This window comes from Corvus hawaiiensis, chromosome 3, assembly GCF_020740725.1.
Source record: "Corvus hawaiiensis isolate bCorHaw1 chromosome 3, bCorHaw1.pri.cur, whole genome shotgun sequence".
Lineage (NCBI taxonomy): Eukaryota > Metazoa > Chordata > Aves > Passeriformes > Corvidae > Corvus > Corvus hawaiiensis.
The window spans coordinates 69118730-69139003 of record NC_063215.1 but is presented as its reverse complement, the minus strand read 5'-3'; the positions used below and the strand labels follow the sequence as shown (position 1 = coordinate 69139003).

The following is a 20274-nucleotide window of genomic DNA, read 5'->3' as shown; positions in this document are numbered from 1 at the left end:
GTTAGTAAATTCTAGAGAAGCTTTCAAGCATTACATTGTATTTTTAAATGAGAAACAAGAATAAAAACCCCTCAAATTTTCTGGTTTTCTTCATTTATTCTGTACTATAACTATGTTGATGTAGCTATTTCAGGGGAATGCACATTCTTTTATGATTGCCAATGCTATAGAGGACTGAGATAAGCCAGTAACTTAGATATTTAAAATTATAAACAGAAAATATTTTACATTAATTATGATGTCTGTTGAGCTGTTCATGTCAAGTCTGGAAGTGTTTTTGAAGTATTTTGTTGGTTTATTCTCTTTAACTGAATCACGATTATGGAGCTTAAGCCACAACTCAGATAAGTGACTTTCTAGTATGCCTGTGCCTACCTATAGAGAAATCATTAACATATATACACACACATGCACACACATGTGCACATACACACGTTCTGCTACTTGGCATGAGATCATCAGCTACATCTGACTCCTGCTCTCTATATGCCTGGACTGTACAAGGCTGGGTCTCCATGTCCACTAGTATCAGATCTCCATATGGACTGATGACCTGAAAGTAAATAATTTGGTCTAGAAAGAAAAATGGGATTTAGCTCAAGATAGGGCATATATAACTGTGTTCTGTTGAATTAGCCAGGGCAGATGCTATAAAGTTTATGCCACCTGCAAATGAACATACTGTGCCTGATCTGGCAGAAATGCTACTGACGAAGAGCTATTAGTATTTAGGATCTTGCCCTGGGTGCCCTAGAGCTGGGCTTGCTGACTCTCTGAAATACAGCTTAAGTTTAGACTGTGTGGAAATGTCCCTAGAATACCATTACAAGGAAACAAACAAGAAAAACCTTCCAATTTTATTTTTCTTTTCAAATAAGCAAAAAAAAAATTCAGGAACAAAGAAAGAGACTCTAGCATGACATGGATAAAAATATTGAAGAACCCCCATTATTTACCGGTGGTGGTACTTTTTGGAATACAAAAGGACAGGCTAGCAGTTATCTAACATGCAAACATTTTCAGTTCAATATAACAAGTCAAAAGAGGCGTATTTATCACATGACAATACTGGCTGAGCAGTTTTAGTGATCACTGAGACACTCAGCATCAAACTGAAAGCTGCGGAGACTCACCCTCCACACACACAAACGCTGCTGACTTCTGCCAGCTCTTCACATCCCAGCACAAGCAAAACTCAAAAGCTGTTTAAGAATTCCATAGGAGAATCAAATAAAATGAAATATACTGACCTACAGAGCCTTCTTCCGAACTTGATTTATGAATGGAGAGCCTAGGACAAAAAAGAGAAATGGACTTATTGATGCAGGCTTCTCACATTTCAGGGGAGCTGTCTGGTTACAGTAAATTATAGTTTCCAAATAATATATCATGAGCTGTTTTCTCTTCCCTTTTCTCCCCAACACAGCAAGTTGGAAACAAAAACTGAACCTACTGGTCTGACCACAGTAACTGAGTTTCCTTCTTAAATGTGCCTCTTGTGACCAGCACAGAAAAATATATACTGACAGAAACCAATGGTTAAGGCAAAGGAGTCTAGGCATTCCTCAGAAAAACAACTATTCACATAGTTCCCCCACTTGCATTTGCAAAACAGTAATTTTGCTGCCTTAAAAACTGTGGAACTGGGATGCTGCACTTGTTTAGCTGTACACCAATTTTAAGCCTATTCAGTTTTTATCTGACAATGCTTTATAAATATGTGCTCATTACACCTCCAGAAGCCACCGTGTGGAAGACAGTAGTAGAGATTTAAAGACAAGGTGAAGAAAGTTTCTCCAGACCCTATGAAGTGCAACTGTAGCTGACTGGAGACTGCAGCTTCTTTCTCCCAAATCCCTGCTGTGTGCTTTCTCCTCACTGTATGCTTGCTTCTTCAAAAGCTAGCTGGACAGACTTAGTCAAGTCTAGAATATGGGCTTTATAAACAACTCACTAAAATAGTAAATAACTCTTTTGTTCTTGCTCTTTATGTTCATTGAACCAGTTTTCTAGAATGGATTCCAACTCAGTGCCAACAGTTCATTGTGAGATCTCTGATGAGACAACATCACCCTGCTTCACGGCCTTTTTTTTTAATGTCTGCATAAAAGGAGCTAACAGAAATTACCAAACCTTGCTTTCTTCTTTGAAGCCTTCCTGTGGGAACTGCTAGTTAAACCACGCTGCAGCAAGCCAGGGAAATGACTTCTGCCAGCATCAAGAGCTTTGCTGGAGGCTCCACGTGCAAAGCATCACTGTGGTGCCTTTGCTGCGGGCTCGGACCCATGACACGCCAACGTCCCATTGTGTGGTGGCTGTACTGCAGCCATGCAGGATGGAAACACGCACACCCCAGCGCACCAAGGAGACCTCAGGCCAAACCATTCTCTAAATGAGGCCATATAATAACACACATATGACACGCTCTTGTTGCTGTCCATGCAGAGTTGCCTGCACGGGCTCCTTTAGCTCTCTCAGACCCCCAGCAGAGGGCAATAAAGAGTTTCTGATCAATTCACTAAACCACTCGAAGGGAAATTATAGTTCAAGCCAGGTCGGTGTTAGAAGACATAAGCAATTACTGGCCAACGTCTTGTAAGCAGGAAACACATGCTCATCAATTTGCAAAGATATCATTAAAGGGGAAACGAGACAGTATGACGTTTCAGTGTGATTTAGTAATTCATCTAGACAAGGAGGGCAAAGTGAAGCTCTGAAATGCAACCTCCTTGAAACTCAGACTGATCAGACATTTAATCCAGCACAAACTGCAAACAAATTGAGGCAAAAAACCTTCAAATTTTTAGTGTACCAGGAGGAGGGAGACATTTACTATTTTCCTTGCTGGTGTTTACTCTTGAAGGGGAAAAGCCAATAATATGCCACCAGATGTTTAATTTTTAAGAAGCCTGGTGAAAGGTGAAAAATACAAGCCCCATGCTACCTGGGTAAAAATTTCTAGAGAAAGCCCTTCAACAGGGCCAGGAATTCATCCAGACACTTACTTCAAAGCAAAGTTTTCAGCAAGTATTTTTCTAAATAAAGGTAAATCAGATGAAAAGTATGTGGAGTTGTATATGGAGACTTTTCTTTTAATGAAAGCCAAGCTCTGTTGGAACTGACAGAATTAATCCGCTACATGTTTTTCACATGACCATAGACTCCACCCATCAAGCAGTTATTCTATTTATTTTAAATGAATTTAGTATCCATGAAATGTACCAAATCACCATCCTTAGAAAATGAAATCTCTTAATGATCAGAACTGCCTTACTAGTGAAATCACCCTCAAAGTGGACAGTTTCTAAGGCAGTCTCTTGTGCTCTGTGGCCTCCAAATTCCTTTTAATCCTTTTCTTCTCTTGCACAGTTGCCAACAACGATGCAAGTAAGCAGCAGGTGTAGTGGCAATGTTTGTGATGTGGACATCCGTTCAGTAGGAATTAGCCTGAGGCCACCAACTCACCATAAACCAGCCTCCAAAGAAGGGGAAGGGCAGTAGGAGCAAACTTCTGATGTGCCTGAACCAGAGGGTGTGAGGAGAAAAGCAGGATCCACAGCAAGCAGACCACCTTCTCATTTATAACTGATTTAAGAACTATGCTGAGTTTCATCAGAGGATGCGAATTCCAATTATCTTTTCACGCATTCTTTAAAAAGGAAATCTTCCATGCCTGGGCTGACCTTGAAAATGCTAACAGCTGCTCTGAAGAGATGGAAATGCCAACAAAACTTACCACGTAGTGCCTGATAAGGCACTTGCTTTTTAGTTCCACCAGACAGTTCTGATGCTTAAAAATCCTCAGTGAAATCAATCAAGCATTTTACTTCCTAGACGTCTGGTGAAAAATCCATACTACCTTGGAGTCACTGTATGTTTGATTTGCAAATTACACTCCCTTACTCTGTTAAATCTGCAGCGCTTCTGTGAACGTGCACTGAAAGCGATTTGTGCTCTTCCATTCATAGACTGATAACTTGTACTGAAAGTTAATGATGCAGTGACACTTGGCAGAAGTTTCAGCACTGTGTGTCTGAAAGGGAGCCAAATGCCATTACTCCACCATGGAGGCCTTCATTTTTGTTGTGGTCTGATGTACAACTTCATTAGCAAGCTTTCACATGAAATGTACTCTGTCACCACATAAAGCAGAAGAAATGTATGGGTATATGTTCACACAATGAGGAAAAAACCAAGATTTACAGCCAGAGGGAAGGAGTATTTTCTTATCAACCCATAATCTCTGGAAATGGGCAACGGATGGGGTCAAAACTTTAATTCATTTATCTCACAAATCTTGAACCATCTCTAGGCCAGTACTTTGTGCCTCTTCAAGCCAAACTGCTGAAATAAACAAATGAGAAAAAAAGCTCAAAAAACCCCCAAAGAGAAAACACAATACATAATCTAAAAATGGAGCTACTTTTGAGAGTACCCAAATATTACTGCCTTAGAGAGTTGATGGGTTTGAGCAAAATTTAGTAAATTACATCACGCCACTCAGGGAGTGATCAGTGACACAAAATTTAGTAGCAACAGCTGGAGCGGAGAACCTGGACAAGGAACTTGTTGATTAGAAAGACTGGCTTAACAGAAATGAGTACACATTCAACACTAAAATGTGCAAATGCACAAACAAGACGGACACAAAAGTCAGTCTTTCAAATGCTGGAGGTTTGCAAATGACAGAGTACCTGGGGATACCAGGTGGAAAAGGATGACTGAGAAAAAACCTACACATTAATCCTAAAAGGCTTTTTCCTAAAAGGAAATTCCAATGGCAGTATGAAGAATATGAAAAACAAATATATATGGGAATGGCTGTACAACCATCATTATTCATGCTCAAAAGAGATGAGTTCAAACTAGATGTGGTAAAGAGAAAGCTATTAGAATAGCCAGAGAACTGGACAACTTATCTTACAAAAGAAAGCTAGGAAAGTTTTGCCTGTCAAATTGGAAAGCTGCAAGAAGATTAACTTACTGCCTGTTAATAAAGCAGGCACAGGAACAGGCACATGCTGCAAAAAATTAAAAAAGAGAAGCTAACATTTCCTAACTATTTGGACAAACTTCCAACAGTAGGTAGAGAAAGGGAGGACAACTTCAAAAACTTAAGGAACTGCTTTTATAGGAGGCTGCTTGAAAGATAAGAGACCTGACCAGACATCTTAGACACTGAAGACATCATAAGGATTGCCTCTGGAGGGCACTTTTGGTTCTTGTTTTGGAGCCTGGGGCTCTTTGTAAGAGCAATGTCAAAGCCTGACATCTAAAATGGTCTCTGAATCTTATCTTTCCATAGAAGTGCTACAGTGGGGATAAAATTGTTACACCTAAGCAATACCTTTGAAACCTGGAAGTGGCTCCAAAACTTGGTGCACAAGGAAGAACCAATGCACACATTTGGATCACAAGCCAACTAAGCCAGTCTGATAATATTAAGACTGGTTTTAACTAGGCTACAGCTTTCCTGTTAACTCTGGACTGATTCTGATCCCAGACAGAAAAACACCAGGGCTAATCTTGCATAGAGAGTGGTTGATTTTACAAGAGACACGGTCATATGTGCCCCAAGAACGTGCTGGTACTCCACAGAACTGGGAAAGGAAACAAATGACACCATGCGCTGCTTTCATGAATGTGCCTGTTGATTTCTGAAATCTCATCATTCTCAAAACAGAACAAATCTGGGAACTGAGAATGATGGCCATTTATATTTTAAATGCAGATGTGCTTTAACAAATGGTTGCTTCTCATTTATGGATCATAAAATCCACAGGTGCATAGCACCATATGATGATGAAACAACTACTGCTATCGTCTTCAATAAACTGATAGTGCCCCTCTCATTCCTTACCAATGATTATTTATAGTACACTGAGGAAAATGGTTTAGATGTGATTTTTAGTATACAAATATTATGCATATTCAGAGTGGTGAATAAACCAATGCAAAAGCCCATGCTGGCTCTGCTGCAAAGTCATTTGGTTATCCGTGTGCATTAGAAATGGCCCACTTACATAATTAGTATGAAAAACTGACAGACTTGTAACTGCTCCTTACTGAATACAAGGTAATTTATCTAACTGGAGCTGGCAAAGGGAAGAAAATGGGCCTTTGGTATTTTTATCAAATTTGCATGAACCTGAAGAGAAAGAAGGCCTGCAAGGTTCTGACCTTGCTGGCACCAGTGTGAGAAAGGGATGGAAAGCAAAGAGGTTTCATTCAATTATCTTCTCATTAGGTTTCCATAGCAATGGCTCTTTAAGCAGGTCAAAACTTTCTCAGTGGAAACAAACACTGAGCTGCTTGTGGGCTCTGTGTGTGTGTGTGTACTCTGTAGCATCACCAGCATGGAAGTCACCAAGCCGGTCCCATGGGCTCGGTCTGGGGACTGGCAGCAGGCAGATGGGGGTACGTCATGTATTTAATAACAGAATGCTTGGTCCCATCCAGGGGGCAGATAATTGCCAGCTAAAAACTCTTTGAGTGCAAAGAGCAGGGCCCAACGCTGCAGGCAATGCTTCCCTGCTCCCTGCGTATTGCTCACTATGTGCCATCTCAACTCGCTGTGACAAGTCAGACTTTCTTGTGAAATGAGCCCTTCATACTTCCTTGTACAAAATTTCCAGGCTTGAAATCTTCTTCCAGCTGCTCAAAGGCACACTGGTTTCCCTCCTCACGTGTCCCAGGCGGCGTTTGGCTGGCCTCTCACTCCCATTGTGTGGGTTATTGTGGGAGTTTCCTGCCCTACTTCTCTTGAGGAGGCTGTTTAAAGGCAGCATGAATAATTTGCCTTTGACTAAATCAGGCCTCAAACAAGTGAAAACAGGGCCATACACATTCACTGATTCTTTTCGATTTCTGCAAGAACAGGGTATAAAAAAAATGTATCTTAAGTGCAAACATCTCAAGTACAAAAAGCTCTTCTTTTTCTTCCAATATTCTTTTCCATTTTTAAACTATGCAAAAGGAAGAATTTATTCTCTTGGCAATTTAAGTGCACCCTTTAGCTACCTCAGTTTGGGGGACTTGTTTGTTTTTTGCTTTCTTCTTCTCAGTTTCTGCCCTCTCTCTGCCTCACATCCTCTTTCAGACCTGCACTCCTCTTCCTTGCAGATGAGCTTACAAATACCTGCCAGAATTAATCTGGGCATCTGAGAAGTTGCCAGAATCTAAGCTGATAGAATTTAAGTCCCCCCATCCATGACCTGGAGGGAGGATTTAATAACCTCCTGCATTCAAATCTTGACCTGCAGTTTGGATGCTGCAGGGAAAGAAGACTAGGGAATCAAGTGTTAAAAACTACTGGCAAAGGCCAGTAGATTAGTGTACCGAAAGAGGCAGAATTGAGGCCTGTACGAACCTTTCTGCAGCTTTCACTGAAAATCATTGTGGAAGATGAGAACACTGAAATGTAAGCCTTCTGCCAGCCTTAGGTTGATACGGACTTGCAGTTTATACCATGGGACACTGAACGGCTGTACTATGGCACACTCATTGCAAAAAATTCTTAAAAACAGATTCAGTCAATCGTCTCTCCTTCAGTGACAACAGATACAATGCAGATAGCAGCCACTTGTGCTGTGGCCTCGCTGCTTGCCCACTAACAACCTCGGAGAAAGCCACACTGCCTGAGGAGCTCCAGCTGTGACATTCCCAACAAGCCATCAGAGATCTGGCCAAACTCAAACAAATGAATGTAACGTGTGAGTGGCTTGGTACATCCTGCACACACAGAGGGTGACAGACATTTGCCCTCAGGAGCAGCTGAAGTAGGGAGTTGAGGATGCAGCTGCCAGAGCACAGCAGCTCCCCCACACCAGGGGAATGCAAAGCCCTTGAGCAATGTTGCCCCGTGTCACCTGCACACCACACATGCCTGCTTTTCTCCTTCTGCCTGACACATATGTTTCTGGCCAGTTCCCTGCTCTGGCAGAGTCTTGGATTTAGGTCTTGAGTATTACAGGGTCAAGAATGTTTGAACTGTACGGAGTCACAGTCTGAGGAGTACAGCAGGGTGAATTGTGGCACTTGATATGAAGTGTGACCATTCACTGGTCAGGAGTGCACTTGAGTGGTACAGTTCAAGAAAGTGCAGGTGATTCACATAGGATGTGACAATTCCTAATACCCACTGCCACACAAAGTTGGTGGGAATGACTGAAACATCAGATACAGGACACAACTGTTACCTCGAGCCTTGTTTCATCCTTTCTTTCTCTAGCAACTGTAAAGAAAAAAATTAGTATATAGGAATGTCTGTACCTCATTCTATCTGTATGCAGTGCTCTTGAGTCTCTCACTCACTTCCTTTTCTTTCCCGGCAGTTCTCAGATACACCACATCTGAAACTCAGCCCAAAGGCTGATGGAGCAAACAGTGACAGCAAACAGATCTACTTCCAAAGAGGGAAAACACACAGCTTCCTTTCTGCAACATCCCCCCAGTTCTTCTAAAAACAGGATGAGAGTCAGGATGCAGAAGCCTGAGTTCAGGGGACTGGGTTTAACCTGGATTTCCTGGCAAACATGCAGAGCTCATCAGTCTGTCATGTACACTTGAATGCTCAAAAATGGGAACAGGCTAAAAGTTGGGTTACATTGTTTAAATGCTCTGTTTACAATTATGAGAAAACTCTGCTCAGTCCCCTATCTGAGTAAACATCCTTGGGGTGTTGCCATCACTGTGAAATAATAGGAATTGTATATACAATACATCCCTAGATGAACATGGTATGGGGTCAGAGAAGTAACAGTAAATGCTAAAGAACACATTTACTGCATATTTTCTACACTGATGATTCTTCTAGCAAAAACAGAAGTCAATGTGTCTGTATGGAAGCACCTGTGGTTCTGGGGAGATTTTTGTTTAAAATGGATAATATCACTGTTAAAGATGCTGTTGCCACTTTACTGAAGGCACACTGCGAAACAGCAAAGCTACACTAGCACCACAACTGTCAGCAAGACTGCAGTTTAAAAGATGAAAATCTTGGAAAGGGCAGAGGGAAGTGAAATTTATTATTCAGAGAAGAAAGCTACAAATACCTCATTCCATGCTCAGCATTAGTTGCTGAATATGATATGACTTAGAAACCTCGTGAACTGTTTCAATTTATAGAAGGAACTCCAGTAAGGCCAAAAAACCAGAGCAATTGCGAAGCAAAGCTTAAATAAACATGACTTTGTTTTTTGTTGTTTATGGATAGCTTCTCAGGCCACATCAGCACCCTTGATGTTATTCACATAAATCTCAGAGGCTTTTGCCTCTGAGTGAAGATTTTGCTTTTGTTGTCAGAACCAATAAAAAAAAGGCATATTTGGTAGGGCACATATAACGCATAGAGCAGGTTCACGTATAGCTTCATCTAATTTTTTTGTAGCTTTATCTAATTAAGAGGAACAGTGTTGTCAGCATCAGAGGAAGGTATTATTGCCCCAAATGCCTTCCGAGAGGGACAGTGACTCACACTGACAAACAATTCTGCCTCCAGGCTCATTTAATTCCTTTTGCCTGCCTACAGGCCCTACTGCTGCTCATCTGTGGCAGAACCCATCACTCACTAGACAGAACTTGTTGAGCAACTTGCCGGACTGAGGGCACTGACTAATTCTGCACTGACTTTAGACCAGACGGGGCAGCAGGGTTAGTAAGACTCAAGGCGAGACTGAACATACACTGCTTGTCCACACAAACAGGATTTTTTCCTACCACAGACCACCAAGGTTAATCTGTTTTCAGTGTGGTGTACAGTGGACCCTGTTGGGCTCTCTCTTCCAGCTGAGCAGCACAGAAAAGGAAAACCAAACCGGGTTAAAGCAAACATTGCTTTTCCCAGGTTCCCTCAAAGCTTCTTTCTGTCCAGAATGTCTCAACTCTGGCAAATTAAACAACCATCCAGATGTGTTATTTTAAAACTTTAGACTTTGGTAGCATTCAGCAGTAGGGTATGCAGGCAGCACTGCTGGGTGAGGGAGCTACTCAAGAGTGACCACATTCCAGCCAGACAGTTGCTGTCTCCTTATTTCAATACAGATTTTTCCTTGGGACTGCCTTTATTTTCTAAAGCAACTTGCTCAGAACACTGGACCAGAAACAACCCATTTCATCCTAGGAAAACATTTGGATTTTCAATATGTAGAATTGTAACTATTCTTGGATAAGCTTTTACTTGTGGAAGAGTACTCACGAAAACACATTTTCCAGCTCCTGAAAGTCTGTATATCTAGTTTTGAACAAATCTTTCCTTTTGTCCCCCAAATCTCTTTGTGAATATCAGAAACCAATGCACATCTGCATCAAGTTTCATATTTGGCAAACTAGTCTTCTCACAACGAAAGAAGTTTTGTAGAAGGTTTACCTCACATCTGTCATGCATGAGAGGGACATAAGAACAATGTCCCCCAAAGGGACAAGCTCCCATGTCTAGCAGCATGCCCATACAGAAAATTCTGATGAAAGCCATATACTAAACACTGAACCCCCACAAAAGCCCCTGGGGCCAACACAACATCCTCCCCTGAAAAATATCTAATTCAACATGTTAGTAGCAAGTACAGATAATATCGGATGGGCTTGAAGTGGTCATTTTCCTGCAGATCAATTTTATAAACTCTGCCTCCCTGGAAGAGGTAATTCCTGTGACACTTCAGCCTTCCAGGCTAGAGGGGTGAGGCCAGCACTGATGTGGCAGGCTGTCACAAATAGGCACAGGCCTGTATAATTTCAGGTTTGAATAATTTGTACAGTATTGAGTAGATATAATTTATTATTTTCAACACCTTGTCCAATTATCATGCATCACATGGCCTTGCTTCTTATTGTGCAAGTATCTGGCACAACCTGTCCTGCATCAGTTTCATATATATGATCAGGTTAATCACATACACCCTTCTACAAATTGTCAAATGGCACACTTCCATTCTTGAAAGGTCCACAAAAATCACATGTCCCTTTCATCTGAACGAAGATAATATAATTTCTGTAAATGGGCTGTCTCAGAGGAGTCACTCAGGAGAAGTTTTTGCAGATACTGCCTTCTCACTCAGTTATTTGTAGTAGAACACCTACACAGAGGCACGACTTAGAAGCTGGTTAGAACATGTAAGTGGAGTTTTTTCCAAGTTCTGTGCTGTCCTCCTGCGAGATCTTTATCTCTTATTACCTGAGGTAGGATTATGATATTTACCCATGGGTAAAGTGCTTTGAGGCTGAGCGAAAAGTCATATGATTATAGGATAATCTTGCAGGTTTACTTCCCAGATTACAGTTCCCATTTACTTGGCACTTCTAGTTTCATTATAATGTTGGGACAGCCAGGTATCCTTCAAGGATTCTTTTCCATATTTCAATATCTGAAGCACAAAGTATTAAACTCTAAGACTTCTAGGCCTTCTCTTTTACCAGCATGTAATACAGGGGCAGTGCTGGTACCCAAGGTAAAATTCACCTTACCTGTCTCAGGCTGTTTTGAAAATGAGCATCTACCTCAACCAAACCATCTCTGCTTTTCTCTCTGAGTGATAAAGCAAGACAAGGCACCTCTAAAAGACAATTTATCACATTCTGGGACCTTTAGCATCAATCAGCTTCCAGACAAGCCCCAAGGAAGCCCCTAAGCAGTTGTACACTTCCACACAACTGACTTCTATAGGGTCAGTGCTCAGGCAAGTCCCATATGCTGCATCCACCAAGAATTGCTCTGGGACTGACAGTCCTTCTACTGACCTAGCAAAAGCAAGGGCAGAAACCTTCCAATTACTGCCCAGTGATGAAACACTAGAGGATATTCAATTGTGGGACTGTAAAACCTTCCAAAAGCATGTCCTATCACAAATGGATTCCACATACTCCCTCTGAACTGGTCCAGCTGGCACTACCTCATGAAAGTGCAGGCAATTGGACATACAGTGTCAGTTGTCTTCATGCACCACTGCACGTTACCCTCAGCAGCAGGGATCCAAGATCTTGGGATCAAAGGAAGAAGGCACAGAAAACAAGCACACACATTGCAGCAGGAGGTGACAGTAAACAGAAACCCTCTCAGTCCTCACAGAGAGGTTTTTATTAAGGACGCTAAAATTAAAGCTCCTTTTAACTTGGTTTTAAATACTTCATTCCCTTGGCAGCTTCTTCAAAAGCACACTTACAAACTCAGGAGTGCACAGGAAAAGGAATGCAATGTAAGTTTGTAATTCTCCCTTCCCCTCACCTGTCATTTTTGGCTGCATTTAGGTCTAGTCAGAGAAAGTAATTTTTAAAGCAGGTTTAATTTGCAGAGAATGTGGAATCACTGATGTTCCTCAGAAATGACTACCAGTCGTCTTGGTGTATGCACACCCCAAATGCTGACAGAAGAGAGAAACAGTACCCCTCCCTTGGCATAAAAACCCAAAATAATAAAAACCCAAAAGGGAGGAAGAGAAGGAAGAGAAGGAGCAGGTTCCCAAACAGGTTTCATTCATAGTGTCTGGATCTGAAATCTAGAAACATCAGTACAATCTAAAATTAATTTACTCCAAGGAAAAAGAAAACATACCAAATTCCCCCTCCCTCCTTTCTCACTTCCTGTGCCTTCACTTACTTTCTTTCAGTGTCGGGTGTTGATGCAGTGCTGCTAAGACCAAGGGACTCCTGCAAGAGAAGACAAGCAGCACTGAGAGCAGACACTAGAGAAGCCTTTACCCAATTTATGCAGAATATCAAACTAAAGAACAAACAAACCAAATTGGATGATCAAAGTCTAAGTGCTTACCTCAATCTGGGATCGCAGCTGTAGAGATGTGGGGCTGGCATCAGGTTTCTCCTGAAATACAACAAATATCAAGTTAATAAAATATCCAAACACCGGAAAGAAGAAATCTGAAGGGGACAAAAATGGAAAAGATAGAGAGAAACAGAACCAAGAACTATCTCAAAACAGTTCACACAAGGAATATTAACTACTACAGAAGGAACTGCTTTCAGAATAAATTCTGAAATAATCCAGTAAAACACATAATTTCATATTATCACTGGAGAATACAGAAAGTTAAACTGCCAAACAGAAGTCATTCAAAATAAAATAGAAAGAGAGGTGTTTTATTTTCACTAGATCACTGCAAAGTTTGTTATATAAGTTCAAGTGCAATTTCCAAGAAGTTACCTTCAGGAAAAAACTTGCATTAAAAGAACATTCTCTGAGGAAAAAAATCTGAGAGAATGCAGATGCCTTTCAGCAAGACCAGTTTCTCACACAGGAACTTTTCAACAGTATGGAGTTCAAACCATTTTTCTACAAACATCTAGGATATAACCATCCGCTCCAGAACTCAGTCATCCAGGCTCCCTTTGCAGTTGATGGAGACACACAGATACCCGTTTACAGAACAACTTGCCCAACGGGTTTCAGCTACCTCAAGTTACATGAGGGAGTCCCACTGATGGTATCTAAGACTGGAAGCCAACTGCCTAAAAGGCACATACTATGAACATGTCTAGCTGAAATCAGTGGGAAAACTCCAGTTAGAATGGGGGAAGATAATACGAGTTGTCAGTACTGAGAACTACACTTTGTTGGTTGATCTTCACGTGAAATCATGGGGTAAGCTACTTATTCCTACTTTATTCTCAGCCAGTCCGAGCCCTTGTGAAGTTATTGCAAACTCAATTCTGTAACTTACTCATCACAGCTGGGTAAGCAGTAGTGTACACGCTTAAAAAAAATAATAAAAAAAAGACATAGATTTGTTTCACAGTACTGAAGGACTTCTTGTTCATGCATTCCTCAGCCTACATGTAAAACTCTTATCTCTGTGAAATTGTACTTCCTATGCCCTTCGTTTACACAAAGGGTGACAAAACATTCTTAGGACTTAATTAAAAAAAAAAAAAAAAAAACCCACAACCAGACACAATTTTCTGGAAATGCAGCCTTTTAATACTAAACAGGAAATTACCACTGACTGCCATGAAGTGGTGTTGGATTAACTCCATTCTCAGGAAGTCTGCAAGATCTAGAGTAGAAAGGAGCCTGCTCTGCCATCACACAACTGAGTCAGCTTGCACTGCTGGCCACGGCAGCCAGGGAGGGCACAGGATGGCTCATGGCCATGTCCTTGCTTGGGTGCAAGGCTGACACAGGGTCACTGCCCTACTGGGGGATTTTTCCTGACCGTGCATTCCCTGCGTATCTGCTTTTGCTGATTTTGTAGCACACAAAGGGAAATGAAGTCCTTGAGTGGAAGTGGACACGAAAAAGTGATCACATCCACTTACTGACAGATCCAACAGGACTCCTCTCAAGCAGAAGCTGGACCAAGGCCAGGGGAATTCCACAGATGTTCGCAGATCAGAAAAATGAAATTAGCTGTTTGGCACCAGGCATCCCTCTCATTCTCCATTAGTTCTGTCAAAATGGAATCTAAGTTTTGCATCTGGAAAAGGCTGCAGGCACATTGCTGCAAATCCTCCTCAGACACTCTCCAACCCCTGCCTAGCTCTTTGCAAGGAGGGAGAGAAAGTCAAGGTCCACAATCCAAACACTTGCCATTCATGAGCACCTCATTTGTCCACACTCTGCTGCACTGATGAGAAAAGGAGCATTTTATCGGTTTTATGTTTCGGTATGCCAGTCAGGAGAATCCATCGTGTCCCCAACACACCTTTAGATCCCAAGTTCCTGATGATTTGTCTGTTGTCTTAAAAAGCTCCTTGCTGCAAGTGTTTTGGTTTTTCATTATTTAAACATGCTAGGTTTTTTGTAAATTACCATTTATAAGATACTGCCTGGCCTCCCACGACAAGTCTTTTGCTTGAGCAGTTGCTTGTGAAGTTGAAGCCTGAGACTACAATTAGACGAAAAGCTACTACTTTCAGCATAAAACTACTCATGTGGACAGTCAGCTGCATCCCATGTAACTAAATCCTAAAAAAATTGGCTGTATTACTTTCTTTTTTCTCATTTGCTGTCAAGCCCACCCTGTTAGAACAGGACCAAGGTTTTATAGGACCAAGATGACTGTGGAGGGCAGAAGCAAGGACAACTTTCCTCCCCCTCCTCTAGAGCTCTACTTAGCAATGCTGGAGTGCAAAACATCTGATAGTCCTGCACTGTTATGATTAATATTCCTACCTGCCTTTCCAGCAGAAATGATATTTTTTGCTATTTCTACTTACACAAGAAACCAAAGGAAAATACTTAGGGAAATAGTACTCTCAACTAAACTTCTGGCTTAGATCTGTATCAGAGACCACAGAACTTCCATCAGCCTTGAGCAATTCTATTTATTTTGGTTAAAATCCATTAAACCTCACATTAAACCTCACTTTAAAATCCACAGGTTGTGTTGACTTTAATCCATTAGCATCAGGGCCCTCTTTTACCAAAGACTAATTCTAGAAGGTTGAGCAAATGTTGTACTGTTGGCATGTTCTCAAGCACGCTATACGATCTTTTCAGAAAATAATTTTAGAGGTTAGTTTCATTAAAGTACACCTTCCATCATTCTGAACAAAAACTTAAAAATGAAACAGAGGACAGCCTGGGCTTACAGGAACAGTGGCTGGAGTAAGAAACATCCCTAGCCTGCATTTCCAGAGCTCTTGTCTAGACAAAGCAGGCACAAGAACGATAGGTATTTTCCGTGGAGCAGTCTGCTGCCTCAGGTAACTGCCCTCCACATGTGCCCATAAAACTTGTCTGAGGTGTACCAGAAAATTCACATCACCTACATGCTACACAGTGTTCTGAAGAAACTCGATGATCTGAGAAAGTACCTGATCGAGTGCAGACTCCTTAAGCTATGCTATTAAATCCAGTGTTTCCCAAAAGTGGCTGATTTACTTGTATGGTTTCTGGATTTAAGGGGCCCTAGGCAGGGCACCTATCTTGTACCCAGAAACTGTTGGTGCATATTAAACTTGTCCAATACACTACTAAAATCAGCAACTAGGATCTGAAGATTCTGGAGAAACTGAGATATTCATAAACTGTATCCAATCCCCAGGGAACACATTAGAGGGAAAGCAAACAGTGGCTTAGCACCAGCTCGTCCAGCTTCCCTTGAGGTCCAAGGTCAGAACAGCACAGAATCTCAAATACTGATAAAAAAGGAAGGGGGAGGTTTTAAAAATTAGTAATGTTAATATCCTGTAGAGTAAGCCCACTGAATTTAAACTAGGGATTCCTCCATCTAGTCACCTACATCTGATTTAAAACAATCTCAGCTTGCAGAGGAATTTTGTTCTCCCACCTTTAAAGCCATTTCTTAGCAGTCCTATTTCCTTCCTGTTTCCTCCTTCATCCAAAGCCAATGCCATCAAGAGGATGGGCGCAGGACAAGGCCCTGAGGTCCTGGCTGAAGCTCTGATCCAGCAGTTGGAGGAAAGGATGGATGGCAGGTGTTGCACGGCCCAGGGATCGCCAACCCTTCTGCACTGTGGGTGCCACAGAGAGCGACTGCCACAGTGCAGAGCCACAGCGGTAGCCTTGGGAGTCCTGGTGCAGAAGTGCAAGTTGGTGAAATGCTTTTTACAAATCTCTCATTTTGGAAGAAAACGTGTGTAGTAAGCTTAACAAGCAAGATTTTTAGCTTATGCTTCATGCCTTTAGTTGTTTGCCTTAGGGCTCAAGAAAGAAGCTTCCTTCACAGGTAGCTTTTTTTGCCTACTTTGTACCTGAATTTATGTGATCATTTGCATACATTTTCTTTTCAAATTACTGCTGGCTTCTAAATACTGTGATTTTGGTTTTATACACTTTCCTCAAAAAAAATCTTCAAAACAGTTTTGCAACCATTTATGAGCCAAGTCAGAAAAATGCAACTTGGAAGAAAGTACAAAGCACAAAATACACAGGAAAGAAGCTGAAAAACCATTTCCTGCCTGGAATGGCAGGTTTTGAATTCATGAGGGACTTTTCCTTCCATGGTAACTTCAGTTCACTTGTTCTGTATGTAATGTAACAGGTAAGAGGCATATCACAGCCTATCTGAAGGCATTCTGCTCCTGAAATACACAAGCATAGCAGAGAAGAGCATCTGAAAGGAAACTTGGTTATCCAGGGTATGGCTCACACATTCTAGGGAGACTGTGCATATTTTAATTACTTACACATTAAGCTACATCTATCCTCCACACCACAACTTAGTTTAGGAAATTATATTCACTGAATTAATCCCTTCTAATTAAGAATTCATGAACCTCTTCACAGTTTCGGCCACAAGAGCTGTGTCCATTTGAATCATAAATTTAAGCACTCCTCTGCAGATCCCATGACAGGATTAATCTCACTGTGCAGACAGAAAGTGTGCAGTGTGAGACCCAGATGAGTGCTGGGAAAATTCAGTGACATAACCAGTAAAAATGAGAGAACTAAAATGCTCATAAATGTATAAATAATTTTATGAACCCATTTCAGCAGGTGTAAATAAGCAGAAAATTCTGTGAGAAAATTATGCCAGTCTTTCCCCCAAAGTTTTCTCTCTTTCTTTGCTCTGAACATGCATTGCATGTTCTAGTCTAGCTTCTAAAATGGTTAAACAAAGCTGTATCTGAAAGACAGAAGAGCACTGAAGGCTTGTAAGAGTTTGATTTACTTTGAAAGCAGTGATTCTGCCTGGAGTCCCCCACCACACTCTACATTTCAGCCTCTGCAGAGGTGCTGGGGAAGACACAGGGAAACCCCTGTAAAGAGACAGCACAGGTATTCAGGTGTGTAACAGAAATTACCTACAAGTCACTAGATATGAGGCACAGGTCAGAATAAAGAAATAAAAAAGACCTATTCCTGTGTCAACCACTTCAGCAAGTGTTTCAGGGAACTAACAACTCGGTGCCTTTCTAGTGGTACAGATTAGTTAAAGTGCCATTTTGAGTTTCAAACCACAACCTCTGGACCATCCCCTTATCTGTTTCAGTGAAGAAAGAAGGTTTTTCTGCACCATTGCTCTTGCACATTAGAGCCTGAGCTGACACATGCTAAATGGTAATATCCTGCAGCAGCAGCAAAACTCTGGATCAAGGAAATGAGTTATGCAGGAGGGATGGTTTAAAAAAAAAAAAAAAAAGAAGAAATTTCAAACAATAAATACTTTTATGCATGAAACAATAATCCAAGTGTCCCAATGCCTCATACAGAAGCGCAGACATAGGTAAACACTTAGCTTAACTACTGATGAAATGCAGCTTCAGAGAGAACACACTGTTGGAACTCTCACATGTCTGCTTTTAGTATTGGAGAGGGAAGACAAATCCTGCCTCTCAGCTTGACACAAACACCAGAATCTATCGAACCTAACACATCTCGGGGCAAACACTGGACCCTCTCTCTTCCCTTTGCCAACAATAAAAGCAGAAGGGTTTTTTTCACTCATCTTAAATACACTGCAGTCAACAAAAAGGCTGGGAGCCACAGGGCTGAAAAACATTCCACAGTGATTTTGAAAAACATAATTCATTAGCAATTACAGAGAAACTGCAGCTTTTGTAAAGCCCTGTAACAACAAAAAGTGAGGCAGTGCTAACACATAAATTTACTTGTAATAAACAGAAGCAGAGTCCAGCAGAATTATGGCACAAACACAAAAAAGCCTCAATAGAAATGGGTTTCAGAGAAAGGAAAATCGATATGCGAACAGAGCATTCTGCAGCAGGGAAATCAAATACCTTCTGATCAATTTTCCAAACAAGATGAAGCAAGCCCAGAACTATGGCAGCTATCTTTGTGCTAAAAACATATTAATATAAAGGCCAATATGTGATTGAGACACAGCAGGTCTTTGATTGCTGCATTTTACACTCGTTACTCAAATGGTACAATACCAAAGTGTTCTTGTGAACTGCCTCTGCACTAGAGCTCTATAAAAAGGATGAGTAAGACCTGCCATCTTTGCCTGAAAATCCTTACATTTGTCAGCTGACTTTTATTGTCCAGATAAAGCCAAAAAGAACTTTTGTGAAATAATGTTGGAAAACACAGTGAAAGACATGGGTTTCCATGGTCCTCCATGGGAGGACTTTAAGATAGAGAGAGTGGTTTTGGCATCAGGAAGAGCTGTAATGTTTCAGAGGAATGAAAAAACCCCAAACAAACCACATCAAAAATGGTTAAATGGGAAGCCAAAGAGGACTCAGGATGTGACACAGACAAGGGAGGCACAAGGTGAAGCCCAACTGGATACTGCCCAAATGGGGCCCTTCTTGTTCAAGAGCTGACAATGGGCCTGGGGAACAGCGACCACTTCCCTCAGTGAGAGGGTTTTATCCTGCGGGAAAAGCACAACAAAAGGAAGAGAGAAAAGAAATGAATAAACAAGCAGGCAAACAACAGTTTGTTATAGGGTACTTCGGGGTAGGAACAGTCTGGTCAGCCAAGTACAGATTCCTTGCCCAGGTGCTGGCCCTCTGGCAAGGACGGCTAATGGCAGCACACTGTACTTTGGCCACAGTCACCTCCTGAACAAACAACCTCAATTAATGAGGAAAGCAGCACCTCTGTGAGCCACACATCCCTATCACCACCACCCTGCAGCCTGCTTTCTGTAACTGTGGGGTTAGGAATTTTGAGTGGTTTTGAAGTGAAGCACTCACTGATAAGATAAGAAAACAACCACGAGTATCTCCTTGCCATGAAAGCCATGGCTGAATATGGCAAACCTCTTTCTGAATACCAATGGTCCTGATTTGTTTTTATGTGCTCTTCAAGTTCAGGACACCTACTCCTACGGGTCAGTGATGTTCTCCATTTCCCTCTGCAAAACACTTTTCAGATCTTACCAATTCTTCATTTTCATGTACACAAAGATGTACTGTATTTCTATTAAGATTATTTGCCATTTTCTCAATTTCTCTTCAGTATTTCCAAGAACAACAAAAGATGTATTTTCTTTCTGAAAAGCAGCAAAGAAAGAGAAGGGGAAGCTCAGACTTTGACCAATACCTCCAGGAAAACTTCTACAGCCATGCTATAAATCCTTTCAGACACACCATGGAAAGAGAGGGTAACACAGGTCCACGGTCATATTTGTATTGATACTACACTTGTGTACCTACATGCCAATATCCATGTCTCGAGCACATGGAACTTCAGATGATCTATACTGCAAATGAACAGAAGCTTTTGTGCTGGATGAATCAGTACGTTCAAGGCTCAGGGATTCTTGTAAAATGTGTTGTTACTGTAATACTGATGACTTTTTACAAGTATACCCCCATTCACATCATCACTGTGATAGCTAACATTTAAAAACTGTATGTTGTTTTCACTTTATGTTGCACCAAACAATAATT

At 41.4% G+C, this 20274-nt stretch overlaps 1 protein-coding gene across 8 annotated transcripts in view; it reads right to left on the bottom strand.

Moving 5' to 3' along the window:
• SASH1 (SAM and SH3 domain containing 1) overlaps window positions 1-20274 on the bottom strand; it is a 534286-nt gene that overhangs the window by 49275 nt on the left and 464737 nt on the right. For 6 of the 8 annotated variants that reach the window (XM_048296504.1, XM_048296509.1, XM_048296505.1 and 3 more), the window contains exons 3-5: window positions 12761-12811; window positions 12590-12639; window positions 1251-1291 (exon numbers count right to left, since the gene is read on the bottom strand). In XM_048296504.1, coding sequence (XP_048152461.1) covers window positions 1251-1291; window positions 12590-12639; window positions 12761-12811 — 142 coding nt within the window. Of the gene's footprint in view, window positions 1-1250; window positions 1292-12589; window positions 12640-12760; window positions 12812-14262; window positions 14286-16030; window positions 16034-20274 lie in introns of those variants that run through there. The other 2 variants (XM_048296514.1, XM_048296512.1) reach the window with 2 other exon arrangements.